General features: G+C 32.5%; 1 protein-coding gene and 1 long non-coding RNA gene across 4 annotated transcripts; one reads left to right on the forward strand and one right to left on the reverse strand.

The window, feature by feature from the left end:
• Positions 1–3,233: 3,233 nt before the first annotated feature.
• On the forward strand, positions 3,234–16,252 carry LOC123200695 (protein TRANSPARENT TESTA 9). 2 transcript variants are annotated; one of them, XR_006498664.1, is made up of 21 exons: positions 3,234–3,489; positions 3,629–3,680; positions 3,762–3,838; positions 3,923–4,056; positions 4,149–4,245; positions 4,377–4,434; positions 4,752–4,860; positions 5,234–5,357; positions 5,443–5,629; positions 5,777–6,048; positions 7,319–7,407; positions 7,490–7,560; positions 11,043–11,153; positions 12,160–12,225; positions 12,530–12,667; positions 13,531–13,636; positions 13,717–13,788; positions 13,928–13,986; positions 14,288–14,447; positions 15,054–15,201; positions 15,639–15,954. XR_006498664.1 is itself a non-coding variant. In XM_044616028.1 (21 exons), exons 1-21 carry the CDS (start codon positions 3,437–3,439, stop codon positions 15,936–15,938), a joined length of 2,502 nt encoding a protein of 833 aa, XP_044471963.1. In that variant the 5' UTR covers positions 3,239–3,436; the 3' UTR covers positions 15,939–16,252. The 2 variants fall into 2 exon arrangements, 1 of the variants encoding a protein (XP_044471963.1); XM_044616028.1 differs by having other exon boundaries at positions 3,239–3,489; positions 15,035–15,201; positions 15,639–16,252.
• Positions 16,253–23,662: 7,410 nt separating this feature from the next.
• LOC123200697 lies at positions 23,663–26,204 on the reverse strand. Of its 2 annotated transcripts, XR_006498666.1 has the most exons (3): positions 25,845–26,204; positions 24,256–24,320; positions 23,663–23,859 (listed from the first exon to the last, which is right to left on the reverse strand). It is a non-coding gene; the product is annotated as an uncharacterized LOC123200697 (long non-coding RNA). The 2 variants fall into 2 exon arrangements; XR_006498665.1 differs by lacking the exon at positions 24,256–24,320.
• Between the last annotated feature and the right edge of the window lie 867 nt (positions 26,205–27,071).

Raw genomic sequence — 27,071 nt, forward strand, 5'->3', positions numbered from 1 at the left:
AAAGAGTCACATATTTACATTAGTCAATAAAAATTTAAGTATTAAAAATCTTATTAAATATTAATTATTTAATTAAATAAATATAATTATATTTAATAAAATAAATTTTTTAACGCTACATGAGCCATAATTCTTACATTAAATCCCTCAAATTTTATACAAAATTAAAAAGTTATATAAAATATTTTACAACTTCTGTTAAATATTAAAAATGATAGTTTTGAAAGAATATTTATGTAAAATTAATAGTTTTCATATTCTAAATAAAAATATTAATTAAAATCGGCGAAATTTTTTTCATGTAAACCTTTTTAGGCAAATGTACAGTGGTTTTACCTTTATAAGCAAATTTATTTGTAATTTCAAAAATACCCTCCTGGTTTATTACGTCACTTTCAACAATTTCGTGTGTGGGATGTGAAGGGTTTTACAGGGTGCGTAGGTGCGCATAGGGTGCATGAGTGCGTGGAAGGTGCGTGCGGGTGCATACAGAGTGCGTGGATGCGTGTGGAGTACGTACAGGGTGCATGGGTGCGTGCGAAGTACGTACAGGGTGCGTAGGTGCGTGCGGGTGCATAAAAAATATAAATAAATAAATAAATAAATTTATTTATATATATATATTTATTTATTTATATATATATATATTTATTTTTATATTTTTTACGCACCCATGCACCCTTACACACCCTGAACGCACTCCACACGCACTCACGCACTTTGTACCACCTGCACGCACCGACGTACTTTGCACGCACCCACGCACTTTGTATGCACTCACATGCACCCACGCAACCTATACGCACCTTGTACGCACCCTGTACGCACCCTATACACACTTTATATGCACCTTGTACACACCCATACATTATGATACGCACACATAAGTTGCTAAAAGTCAAGTAATAAGTTGGGAAGGGTATTTTTGAAATTAAAAGTAAATTTGCTTATAAAAGTAAAATCACTGCACATTTGCCTAAAAAGGTTTATGCAGAAAAATTTTTGTCGATTTTAATTAATATCCCTCAAATATTTATAAAAAAAACACTTAATACTTATAATTTGAAATGAAAAAATTACAAAACATATCTTAAAATTTTGAATGATCAAATTTATCCACCCAAGGTTTAGCCTTAAAACATTTTATCACCCGCTAAATTTATAAATCACATTTTCTTATTCAAAACCTAAGTCTGATAATGTTGACATAATACAAAGGTTGAAATTACCATATTACCCCCATATTAAAGTTTCTTGTTCTTTGTCTTTTTCTTCTCCTTTCTCTTTTATCTTATGCCACTTCTTTCTCTTTCTTCTTCTTCTTCTTGTCCTTACTTCTTCAAAATTTCTTTTTTTTTTTTAATTTTGTCCTCCTTCTCACTTTCTCTTTAGCCTTGCCATCGAGAGTAAAACCATGATTTTAAAAACTAATCTTGATTGATTAAAAAACCATTACCTACTAGTTTGAGAAGTTAGATAAGGTAAAAACCTCATTATTGAGGTCAACAAAAAAGAAAATTAAAATTTTCAAATTCATTTGTTGGGACTTGAATTCAAAATCTTATCCATTAATTTAGAGCACGCATATTATCAAACTAAATATATTTTTATGCTAAAACAATTAAAATTACTTAATAATTAATTATATAAAATTGTTTTAAATATATATTTGAACAATTAATTGGTTTGACCATTAGTTAAACAATCTAACTATCGATTGGATCAAATTGCCTCTTCACCAAGTTGATATCTTGTTCGGTTCTTAAATATTGAATAAAACTTTACATAACAAGAATGAGTATTAACAAAAAAATTATAGCGGATTGAGAGATAGTCAGTGTCAAATGTAGGGAACCATCCCTAGCTCAATAAGAACAAGCAAGGCTTCAATAGCTAAATTCAACTGACCACAAAAGGAAGGACTTATTTTATTGCCCCATACAAAGATATAACATTTGTGCTCCTTTCTCCTTTGAATTAAAGGCTTCTCCAAATGCCAAATCTAATTTACTCTTCTACGTATGGTTATTCTCTTTTTTTACCTCTTTCAAGCAAGCATCTATAAAAGATAAAAGCCAAACATTCTAGTTTTGAGAAAATGAAAAGTTCAATCTACATACAGTTAGGGTTGGATTTGGGCCAAATTTGTTCAAACTTGGCTTAAACGAGCTTGAAATGAACTTGAATCAAGTGAGCTTGAGCTTGAAAGTTTAATATTTTTGAGCTCGAGCTTGTGAACTTGAACTATATGGGTGTTTAACTCGTAAGACTTGCAAACTTGAAAAATTTGATACGAATTGACTAAAACAACGTTGTTTTGACCAATACGTATTAAAATAACGTCATTTCAATTTCAAATTGAGCTTAAAGCTCGATTCAAGTTTGAACTCAAGCTTAACTTCTCTCAAATAAGCCTAACTCAAGTTTGACTCTACTAAAGTGAATTTGAACTTGACTCCACTAAAGCAAGTTCAAGCTTGAGCTGAGCTTGAGCTTGGTTAAACTCAAATCGAATCCAACCTATACAATTTTTTTAGTTTGTTTCCTAGGTTGTATAGATAGACATAATGAGCGAGCTCAATGAATTTTTCAATGAAAATGAGGAAGAAAACCAATTTATAGGGATTGATTTGTAAGTTTTCAAACTTGTTAAGAAGATACAAATTTTAAGAGCTCATTTGCAATTTTTTAAACATGTTTGTTTGCAAGATTTCAAAAGTCTTAGCATTGTTTTTTTTTTTGGTTAAATTCACTTTTTTTTTGGGGCATGTGGCATGCTTATTCATTATTTAATCAATAAAACTATATACACCTAATTTTAAATATTCACTTGGGTATCTGAATAATATGTTATCATTTGATTTAGTAATTTTAAATGAAAAATAAAATAATATTCAATTATATAATAACATGTTATCTAAATATCTAATTAAGTAATTAAAATTAGATACACGTAGCATTGCTTTTATTTAATTGTGAGCATTATATAGCTACTGGACAAGTTACCAAACATCACCTAAATGTTTGGATGTTGTTAAAATAATAAGTAAATTCTATTTAATATAATGATAAAGTTGTAATTATATAAAAAAATAAAAATAAAAAATTTGGGCCGTGTTCAGTTTGATGATTGGGGGCCCAACGGAACAGATCCTATTCAATTAAATATATACTTTTTTTTTAATGCCGAGATAGAAATAAAGGGCTCAGTAGGCCTGCAGCCTGGGTTCAGTTATGTAAATTTGGGCTAAAAAACCCTCTTGTTTTTCTGTCAAATCTTTCTGCCCTTAATCCGAATTCTAATAGAACAAAAGCTAAGGAACAGAAATTTTTTCTGATCACGATTTCGAATTGGTAAAGTTTTTGTATTTTAAGAAGAATGAATTGCAATTTAGAATTTTACGAGCTCAATTCAAGGATTTAATCGTTCACGATCATGTGGTTTTCCTTCTGGAGATCCAGAGATCGGTTCTCTGTGGAAGAACTCAGGTTTCGTTTTTTAATTTTAGATCTATTTCTATTCTTTCTATGTTCAAAATTAAAGCCATATTGAGGAAAATTTTTTAAATTTGTTTAGACTTTCAATGATCCCTTCTTTTTTATTTATTTGAGGTGAATTACTGTGCAGATATTTGACTGATCAGCTGCAGAAAGTTCAAATTGTTAATGATGTTAACAAGGTTAGAAATTTTCATTTCGTTACTTGTAATTTAGTTGTTTTTCTGTGTTGTTGATGGTCTCAAGTTTTATTTCTTATGAAGGATTTTGTCATTGAGGCTTTGAGATCAATTGCGGAGTTGTTAACATACGGGGACCAGCATGACTCGGCCTTTTTCGAGTGGGACTTCACTTCTATGGTTATTGCTACTTTGATGTTTATATTTTGATTTTTGTAATTTATGAGATGGTTATTTATGTTTAGATTTTTCATGGAGAAGCAAGTCATGGGGGAGTTTGTTCGTATACTAAAAGTTAGCAGAACTGTGACTGTTTCACTTCAGTTATTGCAGACAATGAGTATTATGATCCAGAATTTGAAAAATGATCATGCTATTTGTGAGTTGGTTCTTTGAGGGAGAATCTATTTATGTGGGTGCTTTAATTTCTTGATGGATTTAATGGTTTTTCTTTTGGAATTGTTTTTGCAGATTATATGTTTAGTAATGAACATATTAATTATTTAATAACATATTCATTTGACTTCCGCAATGAAGAGCTGTTGTCGTACTACATATCTTTCTTAAGGTTTGCTTAAGTAATTCGTATCTGGTGATTATACTGTTTATTTGTCCTTGTTGTTTATGTCAGCTGTTAACAATTACAGGCCTTTTTAAGCTGACTGTGTTATCCACTCGCATGCATTGTATTTATTGCAGAGCAACAAGTGGAAAACTAAACAAGAATACAATATCTTTGCTTGTGAAGACTCAAAATGTAAGCTATCTCCTCATTTGTGTATTGAATTTATTCCATGATAAAATCTATTTAAAATCTGGATGAAGTTAGGATCAGAACATATTCAACTGAGTAGTAAAGAGACTGGCACTGTTGAACAGCCATTACATTATTGAATAATAGTTATTCCTTAGTTTGCATCAAAGGAGGTGTTGGGTTTCGAACTTAGCAATGCATGGCATAACTTCCAAGACAATTCTGTGGCCACAATGAATGATCTTGTCATATTAGTATCATATTTCTTCCTTGTTGCCTTCTTTTTTTTGGTATGATTATCCAAACTTTTGTTTGTCTAGGAGGAAGTAGTTTCTTTTCCACTGTATACTCAGGCAATACAGTTTGCTTTCCATGAAGAGAACATGGTTCGCACTGCAGTACGTGCCCTATCACTTAATGTATATCATGGTCAGTTGTTTTATGTCATTTTTTTAAATCTCTTTAATTTTCTTTAAAAGTTTAATTTTATCTGCCCCTTGTGAGGTTGCTAAGTCTCAAGTGCCCCTGTGATTCAAAACCTATCAAATAGCCCTTGAAACTAAAAACCTCCTTGAAAAATATCAAAAACCGTTGCAAATATATAAAATTCGCTGGGGCACTTTAGACATAATGATCTCTCAGGTTGGGGAATGAAATTAACCTTTTCTATAATGCAATTATTCTGTAGTCTATCCAATTTTATGAAATGCAAGTATGGTAAAGTCTATCAAATTTTATAAAATGCTATTATACTAAAGATAATTAAATTTTATTATCTGATGCGCTTGCTGTGTTTTTTTAGTTGGAGATGAAAGTGTCAACAGATATATCACTAGTGCTCCTCATGCAGAATATTTTTCAAATTTGGTTTCATTTTTTGGGAAGCAGTGCAATGATTTAAATAAATTAGTCTCACAAACTCAGAAGTAAGAACTAGAAATTTTGATAATTATTGACAATGAACATAATGTGCTTATTTCCTAAACAAGTTTCACTTGGTTATTGAGACAGAAACCCATCCCCAGATTCAACCTCTATAATTCTTGCTGCTGTGGATGAAATTGAGGACAATCTTTACTATTTTAGCGATGTTATTTCTGCTGGAATCCCTGATGTGGGAAAGTTAATAACAGACCATATGTTGCAACTTTTGATACTTCCATTGCTGCTTCCATCTCTACAAAAAAATACTGTTGATGTATGCTCCTTTACTTTTTCTATGCTTCCTTTCCTTTATTTTTGGTCTTTAATTATCTTCATCATAGGTGTGGCTAGTTTCTAACTGTATTTAAGTTTATATGCTTTTTACCTTTTCCTTTTTAACATTGGTAGCTTGTAAATGTAGGAAAACGTCATTGGTGCTGTCACTAGCTTGTATCTATTTTGTTGCATCTTGCGCATCGTTAAAATCAGAGATTTGTCGAACATGGTTGCTGCTGCTCTTTTCTGCCCGCCAGAAGCCTACATTAAGCATTTAGAAAGTAAACAGAATGGCTATATGCCTGGTCATGTTTTTGCTGGTGAAAGGTTACAGCCAGATGATAATTGTCACACTGAAGTGGAAACTGAAGATAATATAAAGCATAATAACCGAAGTTCTTCTGATATGGCTTTGAGGTACCCTGTCATTGATTATGTTGAGTTAAATTATCAGTTCCATTACCTTTTGATTATGAGCTTAATGTGATTCATGACTTTGGTGCTGATAGAATAGATACCCCCCTTATAACAATCATATGGTTTTTACATAATCATCATCAAATTAGTTATTGACAAGAGTTCTGGTTTTTTGATCTCTGAAAAGCACAGATAGCATGCTGGTTTATCAAACTTAGTCTTTACTTCTGAAAGGCTTCTTTACTTCACTGACATTGAGGGTTTTGAATCTTTATATTTTGTGATTGTGTTTCTGAGATGGAAACTATGTATTCTGGATTAATTGTTTCCTTTTTGATAGTTCCGCTATACTCGTACACATTTATGTGTTTCCTCCTGATTCTTTTCTTTTTCCTAATTTTTTCTTTGTCATCCAACTATAAATTTAATTCATACCATAATTATTTCTTTCTCTGGCTTGGTGAATTAGTGCTCAATGAATTTTGTTTCCTTGTTGGTCAAAAGAAAAAGGGTGGATATGACATCTTGAATAAGTAATGTGATATCATCTTCTTCCAACGAATTACTTTTGGTCATGTTGTTCTTCATTATTTGTTAGTTTTCATATTGTCTTTTGTTAGAAAAATAGTATTTTTAGGTACTTACCTATCTGCTCAAGCTTTTTGGTTTAGTGGTGACATGTAATTCATTAAATGGGTTGTATTGGGATTTAGTAAAAGCGAGAACTTTTAGTTATGCTTTTTAGGGTCCCCAGCAGAAGAGGAAAAGAAAAGGGGGGGCGGGGGGAGGGGTTGTGCGCTGAGGGGGGAGAGAGTTCTCAGTTAATGTGTTCCACTCTTTTGTTGAGGCCAAATTAAAGTTTTAATAACTATACTTTTTATTAGTTGTAGTAGTAGTAGTATTTAGTAAAGTTGATTGCGAACCATAATTTGTGTTGTCTACTTGCTGCCTATAAATTACGATATCAATTCTCTTGTATCTCTTTCCGCATAGTTTAATTTAATATTATTTCTTTGCTCTTGATTGATAATTTTTAGCTTTAGTTGGCCCCTCCCCCTTTCTTTTTCTACTGCTTGTTCGTATTTTGATTGTTGGCATGGAGATTTTGGTCTTTTATTTTCTTAATACCGAGCTAATTTACCTTTTTTGAGTCATGAAAAGAATTATATTTTCTAATTCACTCAAACTTCACCTGAATATGGTCAAGTGCTATAAACAGTTCTTTCCATTTAGTATCTTGTATGATAGCAGTGAAATATATATTGTGTAGGGAGGCTTTGCTTTCTTATGTTACTAGTGGAGATGATGTACACGTGTTGGGTTCTCTGAGTGTGCTGGCAACATTATTGCAAACAAAAGGTTACATTATTGAATTTTAATTTATTCATCTTACTTGTTTGCTCCCTATTTTACTTTTCTGATTTTGTATCTGTATTCATAGAATTGGATGAATCAATGTTAGATGCCCTTGGCATTCTTCCTCAGCGAAAACAACACAAGAAACTTTTGCTGGTAAGTCATTGTGAAGATTAATCTACTTATTTTTTTCAATGTATCTGCTGTGAATTGATGTGATATTATGTACCAGATTTGAAGGCTTCATTGGATTAAAGTAGAATAAAATTGTCTGGTACTATATTGCTTGTTGTTGAATAGATTCTGATGACATATTTTTTTTCTTTTTTGTGTGCATTGACGAAAGAGTTTTTTTAGTTCCAATGATAAAACTTGCGTTGAAATTAGAATCTAAGCCAAGGACCTATGTAATTCTAATGCTATCTTGATATATGTGAAATTGTAAGATGGAGAAGTAATCAAAGACCAGTAATTTGTTTTGATGGTTCGGAAATTGAAGCTACATACTTTTTAAGAATCCTTGCTATTAAAATCAGTAAGTTGACCTTCTAATACTACCTTTTTCTTTTTGTTCCGGTGTGGGGTCAAAGGTGGGTAAGTAAAATTTTAGATGTTAAAGTAACATGCTAAGAGTGAATTTAATAGTATTATCATTCTGGAAGAAGTATGATTTTGTTGGAAGAGAGAAACAGGAAATCACAAATCTTGAAAATAGCCTATAAAGAAGGTAAGTATAAAGCAAGTCAAAATCTATTGTCTTACAAGTGGAAGATTTTGCAAATTATGTAGTAAATTGCTACATGCTTATAGACTAGCATGATTAGAACTAGATTAGGCAAACCAATGACTAGGAAATCATCTTGAAGTATGAAGAAGCTTTGGTTGAAGAAACTTTCCAGTCTTGAATGTTGTGAAACATTCGGAATACCAAACATAACAAACTGCAAATCCCATATTGGTTAAAAATGTGTTTTCTCTTTGGTTTGTAAGGCTAGGTAAGCAGTTGTATCTATGAGGCTAGTCTTTTGGAAAGTGCACAAGTAGTATCAAAGTAGGCCCAGGTTTTCATGTGCCATGTATGCTATTCAAATCAATAAGTGATAAGTTAGTCTCCTGATAAAATTTTCCTACATCTAGACCTGACAAACTAAGCGGGTTACCCATGGGTGCCCGTTTAGAAAACGAGTACAGCTTTTAACTTTTTGGACCTGGACCCAGACCTGCAAAACATCTGTTTTTGTCCATGGGCCGGGTATACCCATGGGTAACACAAATTATTTTAGAAAAAGAAATTATTTTATTTCTCAATTACATAATAAGTTTTGCAATCTCATTTCTCAGCTTCATCAAATCAAATGTCATTTGTCCTTCTACCAGGATTAAGCCCATCATCCTCTTTCTTCTTTCATTTAGTTTAAACCATTTTTTGTTGTAACTGTTCTTTTACCAATGCAAAATTTGTTCTTTTTCATTTCTCATTTCAGTTGTTAATTTTAGGGTTTTTTTTCTTTTGTTCCCATCTGATCTCACTTTCTCATTTCTCAAATGAGGGGTTTTTGACAAGATTGTATTTGATGTAGTTAACCCATGATCTTTAGTTTTTTAATTTATAGTTTTTCTGAATTTTGAGAAGAAAAAGATTATGAAATGATTGAGAAATCTTTGGAGTGATGTGAGAGCAAATTGTCATTATGTGAGAAGTTTTCTTTCTATCAATCTTATCTAGAAGATTTGGTTTTCCCTACTTTTTGTTTGGTTTCTCTAAATAGCAATCAGAAAAGTTAGTTTTTCTCTAGTTTTTTTATTTCCGCAACAAAATGAATGGTAACTTGATCATTAGAGTTGGTTGTGGTTAGATGTTGTTAATTATTTGTAAATTATTTTTGGTAATCAAAGGAGATACTAAATTCATGAATGTATAGTGAAGAATTTATGAAAATTTAAAACAATATAAAAAAATATAATTAAAAAGAATTAACACGGATACCTGTAGGTCTACTTGTACTTGCAGGTTCAGGTATGGGTTTCTAGATTTCTAGCCTTATAACTCGATCTGTCTTCAACTTATAACTGTTTGACCCCGTCTGACCTGTTTGTTTGCTAGGTCTACCTAAATTGGCCTAGGAATCAACAAGGGGTGAGGTTTCCTAGATTGACCTATCCAAGCCAACAAGGGATGAGTTAGTCTTGCTATACAGGTTTAAAACCAACCCAAGGATCAACAAAGGGTTAGGTTTCTTAAACAGACTTAGTGGTAAGTCAGCTGTCTAGTGTAATGGCAGACTTGTTAGTGATGATGTCAGATGTGATGAGGGTGTCATGTGATAGGGTGGGTGAGATTAACTTAACTGATCTAAGGGTGAGTTGGACTGGTTAGTAATATTGCCAGATATGATGCCCTTCCTAAGCCCACCCATGTTGAGTTTTAGTCTTGGGCTTATAAGGTTGAGTAAACAACATACTTAGTAGTCTAGTCTTTTGGGTAGTTGACTAGCACTCAGCTTGTAACATATTACGCAAGACCTTTTAACCAAGCAAATAGCTGTAAGCATATGCTCATTATTAAAATATAGCTTCAATTAGGAGACAAAGTTTGGAAGTAAATAGGCTATAGTTGTTGGACAATCTTGACAAATCACTCATTTGTAAAGAATAGCTTCAATCAGGTGATGAATTCAGATATTAGGATATCATAGTTGGACATTCTTCACTCATAACAAAGAATAAGGATGGCAAGAATGCAAGTTTGGGCTGTTATGAAGTAGTTCAACCCAATCCAACCCAACCCATTGTTGAAAACTGTCAGTGGGTTGGGTTGGGTTGGGTAGGTTTTAGTGGGTTGCTAGTTACCGAGCACCTAAATTCTAATATATACATATATATGTATATATAAAACCTGATTTTTGTAGTTTAAGTTCAATCAAAACACATGCTCATATTTTTATTTTAAACCCAATATATTGTAAATCATTAAAATATGAAGTTTGAATATCTTTTTGACTTTAATCTACTACTTAATAAACACATTTACTCTGAACATTGGCTGACAAATTTCAGTGGTTTTAGTACATTTTTTGTATTTTAGCCCATTTTTGTACTTTAAGCCCAATCTACTAAATTACCCATAGTTTTTCTTTTTCAAATCATTGATTAATTTGTCAAATAATTTAATGTAAATTAGAAGATATATAATGTTGAAAATATAAACAAGCATATTTTATTTTATAAGCTGAAAATATACATCTAACAATTCATACTTCCTATGTTGATTTTTTTTTAATATCCTAATAAATAAAAAATATATATGTCAATTTCTTGATTTGGAAAGCTTTAATATTATACTTTGAGTACAGGATTCAACTTTTGTAATATTCTTTGATAAATTTGCTATGCAAATATGTACATATGATTAACCTATGTAATTTTGTTTTAAGTTTATTTAGTTCCACATTTATACTTGCAACTTTAATGAAATTGGAAATGGATTTTTTTGTGTAATGGAGTTCAATTAAATTCAAATATTTATATCCTTCTTTAATGAACTTAAAATAATTGTTTCTTCTACTACTCCATCAACTTTTCTTGTTGATTGCTTATTTAATCGATATGTAATCTTTTTTGTGTTTTTAATCTTACAGGAAGCTTTGGTTGGCGAGGTCTCCGCTGAAGAGCAACTTTTTTCATCAGAAAGTAACCTGCTAAAGGATGGTATCAGTAGTGAACTTGATGGCTATTTACTTAAGCTGAAGGTATTATTGTTAGATGCTTTTCCATGCTGTATTTCTTGCCCTCTTTCTTTAATTGTATTATTGTCTGTGTCCTTTGCAATCACCAATGCAGTTTTCTTCCTTCAAATCTATCATTGTGACAATTAATTGACAATGTCGAAGTTTTCATTGCCAAGAGATTCCTGATACCCTCTCATGTATCATATAACTAAAGTCTAAACTTTTATTATATAACTACTCTATTTCTTGAATTTGTTTTAATATATATTCATCTCTTTTCTCCCTCCTTAGAAACACAGTTGTACACCTGAGTTTCATGTTAAAAATATTTGAGTTGTTTGCATATACTAGTGAACTAATGTATTTCAACTTTGTTTGCAATCACAATTATGTTTCTATTCTAATTAGGTTTCATAATTTAGGAAAACTTAATTTTGTTAAGTTTGGTTTTCATATTTATTTCTTATTAATTTTACTTTTCTAGTTACGGATTTTAGTTAAATTAAGAATATTATTTCCCTTACTGTACTGGTATTTTGAACAGTCTACTATTGAAAGATCTGTTATGTTACAAATTATTGGTGGTTAGATCAATAATTTTTTATGTTACCTTCGGGGCTTCATCTTGTTATGGATTCAACATCCTAATAAAGCTAAATAGTGGCTTTTCTTTCATTTGTTTTGTGTTTCCACTTTGTCATATACTATGGGTGAAGTTTTTTCTAGGTAAAAGGATTGGCTTGTGTTAATTTCATTATTATATCCATGGAATCATGAATAGGGAAGTGTATCTGTGTAACTGTGGTTAATGAAATTCAAGGCCTTAATTCTTCATGAACTATCAAATGTTCAGTTTTCTAGGTAGTTTTAGTTTTAAATTTTCACAAATTTCAGCACATTCTCTCCTTGTTTACATTTATTTTGTCCTAGTTTTATGTGTTGCTTGTTTTTTACAGATGCCTGCCATATATATTCTAAGAATTCTTTTCTTGACATTATATCATACATATACATTTGTAACTAACAGGAACAATATGGTGTATTTCCTTCTTCTCTGAACTTGGGAGCAAGCCCTCATGTTAATCGACTACAGGTATGTTACATGCATGAGTCAAGAATAGAAATCAATCTCTTAAGTGCCAAAAAAAAAGTGACTGAACTTTTTTTTTTTTAAAGAGAAATACCATTTATGAAGATGAAGTGTAGTGTAATGAAGTCATGTCTACTTGCTGATTTGGCATATTTCATTAATATGATGAAACTTGAAACTAAGTTTACGTTATATAACTGAAACTGCAGCAGTTTCCAGTGATATTCCCTACTGATTGATGAACATATTGAAAATTTTTCAGAAGTTTGTAAACAGCAATTAAATATTGTCATGGAATATGTTCTAGGTGCTTGACGCATTGGTTAGTCTTTTTTGCCGCTCAAATATATCAGCAGAAACATTGTGGGATGGTGGTTGGCTACTGCGCCAGTTACTCCCTTATAGTGAGGCAGAGTTCAACAGGCATCATCTAAAATTGCTGAAGGTAAGTTGGGAGCAAAAATAGATCTTTGGAATTACACAGCATTTACAGTGTCGATATTCAGCTAGTTTTAACATATAACAATTATATTTTTGTTGACAGTTTAACTGAAATGAATTACTAGATGTTATTGGAAGATTTTTACTGAACCATAACTTACTGCATACTAAACTCTTTACTATATTTTTGAGATACTGCTATTGCACTCATACAAACAATGTGTTCTGCTTTCAGTGATTTAAATTGGTGCCCGATTGGCTCGGATCTGTTCTATTGTATTTTTCCTTTGAGGGGATGCCCTTGTGAGGTGAACTATAACTGGATATAACTGCAAATACCCTCTAGGCTGAGTTGTTAACAGAAGAATCTCCCGTAGGAGGGCGTACCTCTTGATTTTATTGTTTTGGGACTTATTAGTTTTATTGTTCTGTCATTTACTGAGAAAATTGACTTTAAAAGTCTTTTTCATGCAATTACCTCACAGAAATTTGTTAACAAGAGGAAATTTCTCACAATGAACATGATAAACCATATGTACTTTGTATTGAAATAAAAATATGAGTCCATCAATAACTGTTGGAATTTTGACGTTATCTCTTAGCTTTAGGTTGTATGCCACTAGTATTAGGTATCTCGCTGGTTTGCTATGGATGAGAACACAGTACCATCACTGTATTTTAAAGTAGATATTTCCATTATTGTTAGTTTTTGTAGCTTCACCTTTTGTAACTGGAAATCATGGACTTTGTTATTATTATTATTATTATTTTTTAATATTACTCTTCATTGATTCATTTTTATGGTGAAATTTTTCAAAAAACAGTTTGCAATATAGTTCATTGACATAGTAGACTTATTGTGCACAGGATTCATACAAGAATTGCACTGGTGCTCTTCTAAAAGAGATTAGAGGTGCCTGGTCTGATCTAATTGTTATAGTGCTTTGTAATGAGTGGAAAAAGTGCAAAAGAGGTACTTCATGGAACCTTGAATGCTGTGAATAAAATGTGTGTTTCAAATGCTTTTCTAATTTTCTTAAATCATTTTTGCAGTAATTGAAGCTGCATCTCCTCAGAAAGAACCAAAATGCATACTTATGCCATCACAGAAGTCTTCTTTTGAAGGTAGGATTGGACAACTGTGTGTAAATGATTGGTCTCAATTTGTGGATCTTGAAATTATATTTTCATCTTCTGTGGTTATTTATATGGTTGGGATTTGTTAAAGCCAAATTTAAATTTAGCATATCTGTTGCACATACAGATAATATTCCTGGTGAATCATCTTTTACTGCTGGTGAAAGGCTATGTGAGTTGGTGAAGGTTCGTGTCTCACTTTTTTTTTTTTTAAGGGAAGTGCAATACATTATTTCAAGTACCCTCCACCATTCCTCTTTATCCCATTCCCCTCCCCATTATCCATCTTCATTGGTACTCAGTAGAAAAATTATATTATGTCACTGTTAAATTTTTTCTGATTCAGTAGAAAATTATAGTAGTTCACCAGCATTTTTTTGATTACCATTAGTCTTCTGTGAACATCATTCCTTCAATTCTATTAGCACTTGCTGTTGTTTGTATGCATGGTTTTATTTGTTAATACTTCTTACCTCTTCTCTTTTAGGTGTTTGTACTTCTTCTTCAACTTCAAATTTTCTCCCTTGGTAGGACTTTGCCTGACCAACCTCCTATCTATCCTCCATCTGATGTCCCTGAAAATTCTCGTGCAAGAAATGCTGGTCTAGATATTTCGGGTCCAAAGCCAGGCACAGAATTGAAAATTGGTTAGTTTTTTAACTGACTATAAATTATATATTTATATATACACTGGCACATGTGCAAACACACACATACATGCACACATACAAACACACAAACACACATATTTGGGTGCTGACAATAAGCTACAGACTAAAAGTATAAAAACTTCTGTGTTTTTTTCCAGTTAACGTTAGCTTTCATTAGACTTGTACTGATAAATAGATTTACTTCTGCGTTCAACATAGTTTGCCATTAAAGAAGAGAGGTATGCATTTAGATCCACACTTGAAAGGACAGTATATATGTCTTTTCAGTTTTTACTTAAATTATTACACAAGTGTTGGCTTAATAGAATGACACTTTAAATAGTTGGGATTAAATTCAACTTAAATTTTTCTTGGCTACGTTAATTATGTATATTAGAGGTGATCTCAGGCTTGTTAGTGCATCAATCTAATAATACAATAATTGCTGAACAATTTGTCTATGTAATGCCATTGATTATTATATACATAAATAGACTTTTTAACTTTTTGTAGTTTTCTCTTTTGGTTCCTAGAGTTCCACTGCATTTCATTGTAAAAATCACTCTGGTCACTTCCATATGCAGTTGATGCTGTGCCTTGTAGGATCGCATTTGAGAAGGGTAGAGAACGCCATTTTTTCTTTCTAGCAATCTCTATGGGCACATCCGGATGGGTTGTACTTGCAGAAGAATTACCTTTGAAGCAGCAGTTTGGGATTGTTCGTGTAGCTGCACCTTTGGCTGGCACCAATGTATGTCTTTTTCTTTCTTTTTATCCATGTTAATTCATGTGCTATCTGTGGAGCATAGAAATCTTTTAAATTGGAAAATGAGTTCCCAATGATTCATCTTAGTTAATCAAATTATTAGATGTAAAATAAAAGTGTGAGTAAATTGTGTCAAATCCAGAAGAAAATGTGTCATTTTTATGACGATGTATGTTGATAATTTATGATTGTGTTCGTGCAAGAAAGCTAGCATTCTGTTGTGCTTTTACAAAATGTTTCACTGTCATGGTGATCTAATTAAAAACTGTAGGACAAAAGTAAGTTATATTAATTTTGTACTGTCTGATGCTGACTGTGTTTTCTTCTTTGCTCACTTTGTTGACATGTGCAATTTGACTCAAAAAGACATAGTTAAAATGTTTCAAATGTCTAATATTCTTTCTGGTGTCTTCTTCCTCCAGCCTAGAATTGATGAAAAGCATTCAAGATGGTTGCACTTGCGGATCCGTCCATCTATTTTACCCTTTATGGATCCTTCGAAATCCGGGAAAGTGATAACAAAAGCTTTACTTGACGGGAGATGGACCCTAGCATTCAGGGATGAAGAATCTTGCAAATCTGCTTGGTTTATGATTATGGAGGAGTTGAATCTTCAAAGTAACGAGGTAGAGAGAAGACTAAGACCATTAATAGACCTTGAAAGAACTTTAAATTCATCTCATCTTTTTCAAGTGTCATTGGAGGCCTCGTCTTCGGTATAAATTCTTTGTAACTGTCTAACGGGTTTGAGTTTTCCAGGTAGTAGTTTGCTTGGGGTGAAATGTGTTTTGTTTGTCACCCTTTTGTAAATGTTTTAAGAGGCAGTTTTAGATAATATCTAGAAATGTAAATTAGCTTCATTCATTGTATACTAGCTCTTCTTGGCATGCTGTAGTCGGCCAATTCCATTCTTTAGCTATCTCTAACCTAGGGTTTTCTTTTCTTTGTTTACAATTTCCCCAATTTTATAACGTGTGTAGCATCATTGTATATTTGAGGCAATCCCATTAGTAAAGCTTTTTATACATTCTTGTTTCATCTTTCTTAATGGAATGTTAATGATATAAGATTTGGCATTGAACTTTTATTTCTTGAAGGATTGAATTACACGATGTTATTTGACGGACTTCAATTGAAGTTTAAAGAAATTAAATGCAAAACACGGTTTACCAAGCATTTTGCCGTAGGTTAATTGGCATTTTCCATATAGAACGATGAGGCCACATTTCTTAATAAATTTGTAACAGTAAAATTTTGCACATTGACTTTTAGTACATATAGGTGTTATAAAATTAATTTAGCAAAGATAAATTATTAAAGAAGAATTGAATAAAAAGAGAGGAAGAGAGCAAAGCAATTATTATTTCCGGATGAAGAGGAGAAAATTTTTGTAGTTTACATGAAGAGAGGAGGGGGTATTTATAGGCAATTTGCCTCCCCTCCAGCCAATAAAAATAATTCCTTCCAGGCTAAGCTTCAGAGGCATTTAATGCCTTCCTATTTCTTTTGGCTAAAGTCAAAAAGAGGGGGTGGAAAAATCCACCATCTGCAACACTCCCCCTTGGATTTTCACCACTTACAGATAATTATATTAACCTTGCTAAGGAAAAACCCAGTGGGATAAAAACCAAAGCAAAGGAACATAATTATTAAATGTCCTGTAAGTTGGCGTTGGACGTGCTTAAACTGCCTCGTTAAAAATCTTACTAGGAAAACCCAGTGGGACAAAACCTAGTGAAGGAAAAAAGAGTACAGTGCATCTTTTGTCCAATATTGAATAACCTTCAAAATTTGCCTGATGAATGCTCCCCCTGATAAACGCTCTCCCTCTTTATAATAGGATCAACTTGGTTGCTTGTTGAGCCGCCGCATACCGATGTTATACACTAACTTCTCAAATGTTGATGTCGGTAGTGTCTTAGTGAACAAATCTGCAAGATTCTCATAGGATCTGATTTGCTTGACATCAATCTTTTTACTCTGCTGGAGCTCATGAGTGTAAAAGAACTTCGGTGAGATATGTTTGGTTCTGTCTCCTTTGATGTACCCACCTCTAATTTGGGCTATACATGCTGCATTATCTTCATATAATATGGAAGGAGTGTCTGTTGTAGAAGGAAGACTACATGCATTTTGAATATGATGGATGACAGACCGTAACCATATACATTCTCGGTTGGCTTCATGGAGAGCTAAAATTTCTGAATGATTTGAAGAAGTTGCAACCAAGGTTTGCTTGGTAGAGCGCCATGATATAGCTGTGTCATTATAAGTAAAAACATATCCTGTTTGTGAACGGGCCTTATGGGGGTCAGAAAGATAACCAGCATCTGCATATCCAACCAAACTAGGATTTTTAGGAGATTTGACAGAATAGAATAATCCTAAATCTCTAGTCCCACATAAGTAACGGAGTATATGTTTGATTCCGTTCCAATGGCGACGGGTTGGTGCAGAGCTAAATCGGGCCAATAAATTAACTGCGAAGGATATATCCGGTCTCGTGCATTGGGCCAAATATAATAAGGCTCCAATGGCATTAAAATATGGTACTTCAGGACCAAGTATCTTTTCATCTTCTTCTTTAGGACGAAATGAGTCCTTTTTTGGATCAAGAGACCGAACAACCATTGGGGTGCTCAAAGGATAAGTTTTATCCATATTAAAGCGTTTTAATAATTTTTCAATATACGCTGCTTGATGGATAAGTATTCCATTTGAATTGTGCTCGATCTGCAGACCGAGACAATATTTTGTTTTCCCCAAATCCTTCATTTCAAATTCTTTTTTCAGATATTCAGCAGTTTTTGAGAGCTCTTCAGGAGTCCCAATTAAATTCATGTCATCAACATAAACTGCTACAATAGCAAATCCCGATTCTGACTTTCTGATAAAGACACATGGGCATATAAGGTCATTCACATAACCCTCTTTTTTCAAATATTCACTGAGGCGATTGTACCACATACGTCCGGATTGTTTTAATCCGTACAATGATCGTTGTAATTTAATTGAGTACAAGCCTCTTGAATTGACACTTTTTGCTTCAGGCAATTTGTATCCTTCAGGGAGTTTCATGTAAATTTCAGTGTCCAAATTTCCATATAAATAAGCAGTAACTACGTCCATTAGACGCATATCCAGTCCTTCAGAGACTGTTAAACTGATTAAATATCTGAATGTGATTATATCTATTACAGGTGCATATGTTTCATCAAAGTCTATCCCGGGCCTTTGGGAAAAGCCTTGGGCTACAAGCCTAGCTTTATATCTAGCAATTTCATTTTTCTCATTTCTTTTTCTCACAAATACCCATTTATATCCAACGGGTTGTACGTCTTGAAGTGTTGGAACTACAGGCCCAAAAACTTGACGTTTTGCTAGGGAAGCTAATTCTGTTTGAATTGCTTCTTCCCATTTAGGCCAATCATGTCTTTGTTTGCACTCAGCCACAGTACGTGGTTCAAAATCATTATCATTCAGAATTTCAGTAGCTACTGCAAATGAGAATATATCATCAACTATAATTGTTTCACAATTCCACATTTTTTGTGTATGAACATAATTTAAAGATATTTCAATATTCTCATTTTCCTGTTCTTCAGGATTTTGTACCACTTCAGGGGTTTGTGCCACTTCAGGGGTTTGTACCACTTCAGGGGCTTGTGCCACTTCTGGGGCTTGAGTCTCTTCAGGGACTATAACCTCTTCTGGAGGAATATTTGTTTGATTATTTGCCTTTCTTTTTCGAGGAACAGTGTCCTTCGATCCAACAGGTCTACCACGCTTCTGGCGTGAGGTAGATGGATCAGTCACGGCTCGAATAGACTGTTCAGCAGTCACATTGATTCTTGCTGGTGTATTAGCAGCTGGAACATGTGATCTTGTCACTTTTGCTGTATCAACAAATGCATCAGGCATTTGGTTGGCAATAATTTGTAATCGCACTATCCTTTGCACTTCAGTTTCACTTTGGGATGTGCGAGGATCTAAATGAGACATGGTAGGTACATACCAAGTAAGTTCATGCCTAACTTCAGGAGGCATTTTCTTTTCCCCTAAAGATGAAAAAGTTGTCTCATCAAAGTGACAATCTGTAAATCGTGCAGTAAAAAGATCACCTGTTAATGGTTCCAGGTACCTGATAATGGATGGTGAATTATATCCAACATATATTCCCAAACGACGTTGGGGTCCCATTTTTGTGCGTTGAGAGGACGCAATAGGGACATATACAACACAACCAAATATTCTCAAATGAGATACATTAGGTTGGTAACCAAGAACCAATTGTAGGGGAGAATATTGATGATAAGAAGAAGGTCGCAAGCGAATTAACGCTGCAACATGTAATATAGCATGTCCCCACATAGAAGTAGGTAATTGACTTTTTAATAATAAAGTTCGTGCAATTACCTGGAGTCGTTTGATAAGAGACTCAGCTAATCCATTCTGTGTGTGGACATGCGGGACTGGATGTTCAACCTCAATCCCCATAGACATGCAATAATCATCAAATGTTTTGGATGTAAATTCACCAGCATTATCAAGCCGTATTGACTTGATCGAATAATCTACGAAATGTGCCCTTAATTTGATAATTTGTGCTAACAGTTTAGCAAATGCAACATTTCGAGTAGGCAATAAACAAACATGAGACCATCGTGCAGATGCATCAATTAAGACCATAAAATAACGAAATGGCCTACTTAGTGGATGAATGGGTCCACATATATCCCCTTGAATCCTTTGCAGGAATGATGGGGATTCACCTCCAATTTTGGAGGGAGATGGTCTTATTACTAATTTACCTTGAGTACAGGCGGTGCAGAATTGTTCACTAGACAATAAAATTTTATGATTCTGTAATGTATGTCCATGTGAATTTTCAATAATCCTACGCATCATTGTAGATCCTGGGTGGCCTAAACGATCATGCCAAAGCGTAAATGCTTTTGGATCAACGAACTTCTGGTTCGATACTGCGTAGGTTTCAATTGCCTTTATGGTTGTATAATACAATCCAGATGATAAAGCATACAACTTTTCTAGTATAAGCCTTCTTCCGGAGGCATTACTAGTTATACAGATGAATTCTGCACTATTTTCATTCATGGTTTCAAGATGATAATCATTTTTTCTTATATCTTTAAAACTTAGTAGATTTCTTCTGGATCTACTTGAATATAATGCATCATTGATGCTTAATTTGGTCCCATTATTTAACATAATTGTGGCTCTTCCGGAGCCTTCTATCAGATCAATTGATCCTGATATAGTGGTTACTTTAGCTTCAATTAATGCTAAAGATAAGAAAAATTTCTTTTCCTTAAGAATTGTGTGCGTTGTTGCACTATCCACCAAACATATGTCTCCCACATCAGCTTTTGAAGTCAACGCTTCAATTTTGGAGTCCATTTCCTTTCATTTAAAAATTACGTTAGTTATAACGTATACAAAATATTGAAAGGAAGAGAACATGACAATAAAATACAAAATAATATGCATGACTCAAAAATAAATATATATGATGGATTTAATTATAAAAATTTTGGGCATTTCATACTCATAATAACTACTTCTGGTAGTTGCGTTCACTTCAGGGAACGATATATAACGAGAAAAATATTAATTCAGAATTTCTTTTCTGATATTGCTACTACAGGAGCAAAAATAAAATGTGGGGAATATTTTATCTTCCACATTCAGGAAAAAATTCTGAATATTACAGATTTATACTAAATATAGAGTCATTGTATTCATATTTTGGCTTGCAATCCTTCAGGGATATGATGCCAAAAGATAATAGCCTCGTATTTGTCCTTCTGGGATATTTTATTTAGTTAGTTTTTCAAGGCTCACAAATTTTAAGTGGAGACTCATGTAAAAAGCCCATTTAATATTATCCATCTAATTTTAGGAACTTCAGGTTCAATTATTGTCATATTTACAAAACTTCTGGTTTTGTAAACAATATATATGAGTTAATCTTTGAAACTTCAGGTTCAAATATTATTTCATATTTACAAAACAGCTGATTTTGTAGGAGAAATATTGGGATTAATTTTGGAAGCTTCAGGTCCATATATTATCCCATATATACAAAACTTCTGGTTTTGTAATTAGTTTTCAGAATATTATAATACGTATTCTGATTATGTTTTGGACTTCAAGTCCATATTTTTCACACTTTATGCAAACTTCAGGTTGCAAAGGTGATATCATTATTAAAATAAAGACTTTGATGAAACTGGGGACTTCCGGCCCATATTTATGAAACTAGGGACTTCCGGCCCATAAACATGTATTCTCATGATTTTACAAACTTCAAGTTGTAAATCGTAAAACTCGGGACTTCGGGCCCATATATATGATTTTTTTCACGATTTTACAAACTTCAGGTTATAAATCGGATATAAATAAAAATAAAGATTCAAATAAATAAATATGCGAATAAATAAATATTCAAACAAATGGAATACAATAAAAATAAATATTTAAATAATATCAGGACTTCCGGACCAGATTCTTGGTTTTGTAAACTTTAGGTTACATGTAATATTTATGACTTCAGGTCACAAATTTATAATTTCGTAAACTTCGAGTTACGAACGATATTCAGGATTTCAGATCCAGATTCATGATATTCAGGACTGCAGGTCCAGATTCATAATTTTGTAAACTTCAAGTTACAAATAAGATTCAGAACTTCAGGTCTAGATTCAAGAGTTTCAGGACTTCAGGTCCAGATTTACAATTTTACAAACTTCGGGTTGCAAATATTATATGATTATAAATAAAAATTAAGCAAAAATATAACAGAAATTAAAAGTCAACTGGGATATCACAACTGGGATATCCATATTTATAATATTTAAGCAGCATAATGATATAATATAAAGATATTATATACCTGAGCTGATGGTGCTGATAACGTGTTATAAAATTAATTTAGCAAAGATAAATTATTAAAGAAGAATTGAATAAAAAGAGAGGAAGAGAGCAAAGCAATTATTATTTCCGGATGAAGAGAAGAGAAAATTTTTGTAGTTTACATGAAGAGAGGAGGGGGTATTTATAGGCAATTTGCCTCCCCTCCAGCCAATAAAAATAATTCCTTCCAGGCTAAGCTTCAGAGGCATTTAATGCCTTCCTATTTCTTTTGGCTAAAGTCAAAAAGAGGGGGTGGAAAAATCCACCATCTGCAACAATAGGGATATATATTTATGTGTATTATCAAATGATTAAGTAATTTTATAATAAAAATAAAATACTATTTAATCACGTGATAAAACATAAATGTATATTTGTTTATTTAAAATGAGTACGTATAGTATTGTTCAATTTGTAATGGTAAAATTATTGAAGACAATATTAATATCTTATTCTCTATAGATACATTTGATAGTTTGCTAATACCTTATTCTTTATAGATACATTTGATATTAATAATCAAGTAATATATTATTATGTGATTAAGTGCTCTTGAATTAATGATAGAATAACACTTAATTGCATATTGATACATCATCTACCTATTTAATTGATGTATTTTGTCTTATTTAATTGTATTACGTCTATAGGATCAATTTTAAGATTCTTTTATTGAATTTTAATTTAATTATGTAACATTTTATTTTAGGAATGTAGTTATATGTTATAAGCCAATAAAATAAATTGTTAATACTTTTAAATTAAAAAAAAATTGGAATGCATGATATTATTGAAACCACTAGTTTATCATTTTAGTGAAATTATAAATTATAAAAATATCAATTACCAATTTAGTTTTCCTATATCAAAATTATAGAAATACTCTTGTTATCAATATTACACCCTCTTCCTCAACTCTAAATTAGCCTACAATGTTATCACAAAACTGATAAGTGATTTTGTCGATCGATTTTCCAAACTCAAATTCAATGACAAAAACTAAGATAATTAAATTGTATATACTGTCTTTCTCCTTTTAATTGAAGACAATTAGTCAACCGTTTAAACTTAAAAGTTAATTACCAACTGTCATATATGATCACAAACTTTGACAGGATACCATTAGTGGCGAGACTCTTGAACCCAACCTTTACACATTCTTAAGTAACCTTTTGGTAAAACACATCCCAAGTACATCGACCAAAATCGTTAACAATACTAAGCAATTTCTTCTTATGCCAGAGATGGATTTGAGATGTAATTTAACGACATGATTACTTTAGTGATTGCGATGAAAGGATAGGCGCTAGCATGTTGAAACAAAGAGTGACTAAATGACGATGCCTTCGTGTCATCAACGCTACATTTAAACACAATTCTATTTTGTAATTTTGTAAAACCCCATCCTAGAAGTTCCATCCCTTAAAGTAAAGTGTTATTAAATTAATATCATATATGTTCAACAATATCAATGTATGTCCATTATCCTAAGTTAACATGCGCAATTATCAAATACAAGAAAATGCCTCAATTATTAATAATAATAATAATCAATCCAAGTCTAATCCCAAGCATTATAGTAATATCCAAATGAAATCCATAATAAAATCATATCATCTCATAATCATAATCAATAGAAATCTAAGAGTCTATTAATTGCATGCTGTTCCATTACTGACCCGTTGTCTTGACGTCGTCACATCTATGTCTCTTGCAAAATCAAAAGGAAGAGAGTATAAAACACTTAGTAATTAAGAACGATCTATCTTAGAATTTATCAATCAAATATATCTATTTGCTTTTTGTAACACCCCTCCCTAGAAGTACTATCCATCGAAGAAAAAATGTTACGAATTAATATCTGAAGCATCTATTTTTTTCTTTTAAAATACTTTAACATGAATGCATCACTAAAAGTGTTTAGAAATTATTCTAAGAAAACTGAAAATCTGGAAGTGAACAAAAGATGTATATACTCATATGAAAACTTATCTGAAAGTATCTGAATATGTGGAGTAATCATATACAACTGTACCATCATCTCAAAAAGGTCAAAAGTCGACAAGAACATGCCACTATATGCATGTAATATAAACCAGAGATAACCTGCTCCAACCGGATCTACCTATGCTGACCTGACCCTGCCTTACAGCTACCTCGATTACCTGTACCTACAATCATGAAAGAAAAGGAAGTGAGAGATAAGAACACTCAGTAAGGGGAAAAAATTAAGTAAACTATCTCCTTTCCTGTTCTAACTCACTCTCGAGACTTGACCTCATTTATAACCTCCATAGGAAATAAAAGGGATAATCTAGTGCATTCTTTACTATTTGGATTATACTTTATCCCATCTGGGGTCTATTTGATACTTTTTGGAAGCTGACTATAGGGATTTGGCACCTTTCAAGCTTGAGCTCTCTTTCTTTCTCTCACTACACCATTTTTGAATCTGAATTGAGCTCTACTACGAGCGGACCCTACTAGAGGTCTATGTCCTATTACGGACCTACCCTACTACGGGTGGTGTAGTATAAAGTGCCCCCTCATAGTTCATAGCATGCATGTGGGCCTTATATCTTACTAATTTTGCTTCCATCTAAATCTATTCATAACTCACCAGACCATACTCTTGGGACGACCCCTGAATCTTGAGCCCCAAATTCCTTTTCTTGCTTTTCTTTCTTTTCTTCTTCTTTTCTTTTTCTTTCCTTTCTTTCCTTTCCTTTCCTTTATTTTCTTTCTTTTATTTTCCAAAACTGTGAAATACTAATCACAACCCTGTTCATTTGACAGGGCAACCTTCTTTTTCATATAATTTCATAGTCCATATAGTTTCTAATTCATACAAGTTATATATCATTGAAAAGAGGATTCACAGAGCTTTCCAACAAGCTATAATAGCACTCATAATTCATTCGATAAGGCAGTTAAAACGTGAGATGAAATTAGTGGTAAAAACTGCCTCCTCTGTTTATATGGTAAAACAGTCCTTGTGGTTCATACAATGTTTAATAGTCCAAATGATCCCCAATTCATATAAGCTATATATCACTGAAAAGATAATTCAAAGAGATTTCCAACAAGATATAATAGCACTCATAAATCATTAGATAAGATAGTCAAAACACTAGATGAAATCAGTGGCAAAAACAGTCCCCTCTATTTATTTGGTAAAGCAGTCCTTGTGGTTCATACAATATTGATCAGTCCAAATGATCTCTAATTTATACAAGTTATATATCATTGGAAAGAGGATTCAAATATCGTTCCAACAAGCTATAATAGCACTCATGATTCATCAGATAAGATGGCCAAAACGTAGGATGAAGTCAATGGCAAAAAACTGTCTTCACTGTTTATTTGGTAAAGCAGTTTTGCTTGTTCAAACAATTTTACAATCCAAACAGTCTCTAATTCATACAAGTTATATATCATTGAAAAGAGGAATCAAAGAGCTTTCCAACAAGCTATAATAACATCTATGATTTATAAGATAAGACAGCTAACACATGGGACAAACTTAGAGGCAAAACTGTAAATATTGTCCAACTCTCTGCCATCAACAAAATCACACATATAGACACCCCAAATAGCAAAAAAATATTTCTCAACTTCAAAATCATCATTTATAACATATATCCAAGGAACCAAAAGCCTAAAACATGCAACATATCAAGGATGATACCCCTTACCTTATTTCAAGCTAATCTTTGCTAAATTGGCTCCCTCCTCACCAAACTCACCTTAAATCAACACCAAACACACTAACATCTTTATATAACATGCATCCAATATATATATAAACATAGGCAAAGGGGAAAGAAAGAAATCTTTTGGTTACCAAGGCTTCCAAAGTGCTTCATTTTCTTTTCTTTCCTTATTTTCTTTCAAACTCTTCAAATCATCCACTATCCTTCTAAAAAAATGAAGAAAACAAGCATGAAGGGGCTGTTTTTTCTAGAAGGGTGGAGAAGATGATGGAAAAGTAGAATTGCCTTTTTGTTTTTGACTTTTCTTTCTTATATGATCTTTATCTCTTTTTCTTTTCTTTCTTTTTTTAAAAATATATTTCTTTATATATATATATATATAAACACACACATACATGTGAATATATATATATATTCTCGAAATAGGGTTAAAAGACATAAATACCTCTGAAACGTACCTGAGGGTATTACACTTTTCTAATCCAGGTTATCTTTATTCTAATTTAAGGTTGCTTTGATCTTAATCGAATAGAAGGAATCTTTGTACCCACTCTAGTGGCTATTCTCTAAGGTTGTCTAGTCTTGATTGTCCTATCTTTTTACAAATCGATAGACTCATGGTCCCAACATATCAATCCATGGATTCTAGTCATCAGACTCTTTATGTCCCGATAACTCTTAACCTAATCGATAGACATATAGTATACAATTCTTACTCAATCTAAGGACACCAATTGATGGATTATATCCTATTTATAGGTATGCCTAGGTCATAGGTATTTGTTTAAGTCAATCCATAATCTCATAAATTATGTCTTGCAAGTATCGACTTATCCTACACCTCTCGAATATTCAAATATTTATTAATACCTGATCACTCAAAACTCTCTTAGGCATCAATCTACTTCACTCTATCTCCACCTAGGTTTATCAATCATCTTTAAGGGTCTAACTCATATCTTTATCTCTAGGACACATCTTGTCACCTCATCGGACCTCAATTTTATTCAATAATCAATTAAAAAGTGTTTGTGTATGACCTATACATATTTGAGTCATGGTATGTTTTCCTCTATGTACAACCATACATTCAACTATGTACAGATGTACATTACATAATAGGTGTACAATCACTCCTAGGAAGTTAGGGGCGTACATAATTATTTTTACATGTATAGTCACGTCTAACTCTTCATAAGCATTCATGCA

This window comes from Mangifera indica, chromosome 17 (genome assembly GCF_011075055.1).
Source record: "Mangifera indica cultivar Alphonso chromosome 17, CATAS_Mindica_2.1, whole genome shotgun sequence".
NCBI classification, from domain to species: domain Eukaryota; kingdom Viridiplantae; phylum Streptophyta; class Magnoliopsida; order Sapindales; family Anacardiaceae; genus Mangifera; species Mangifera indica.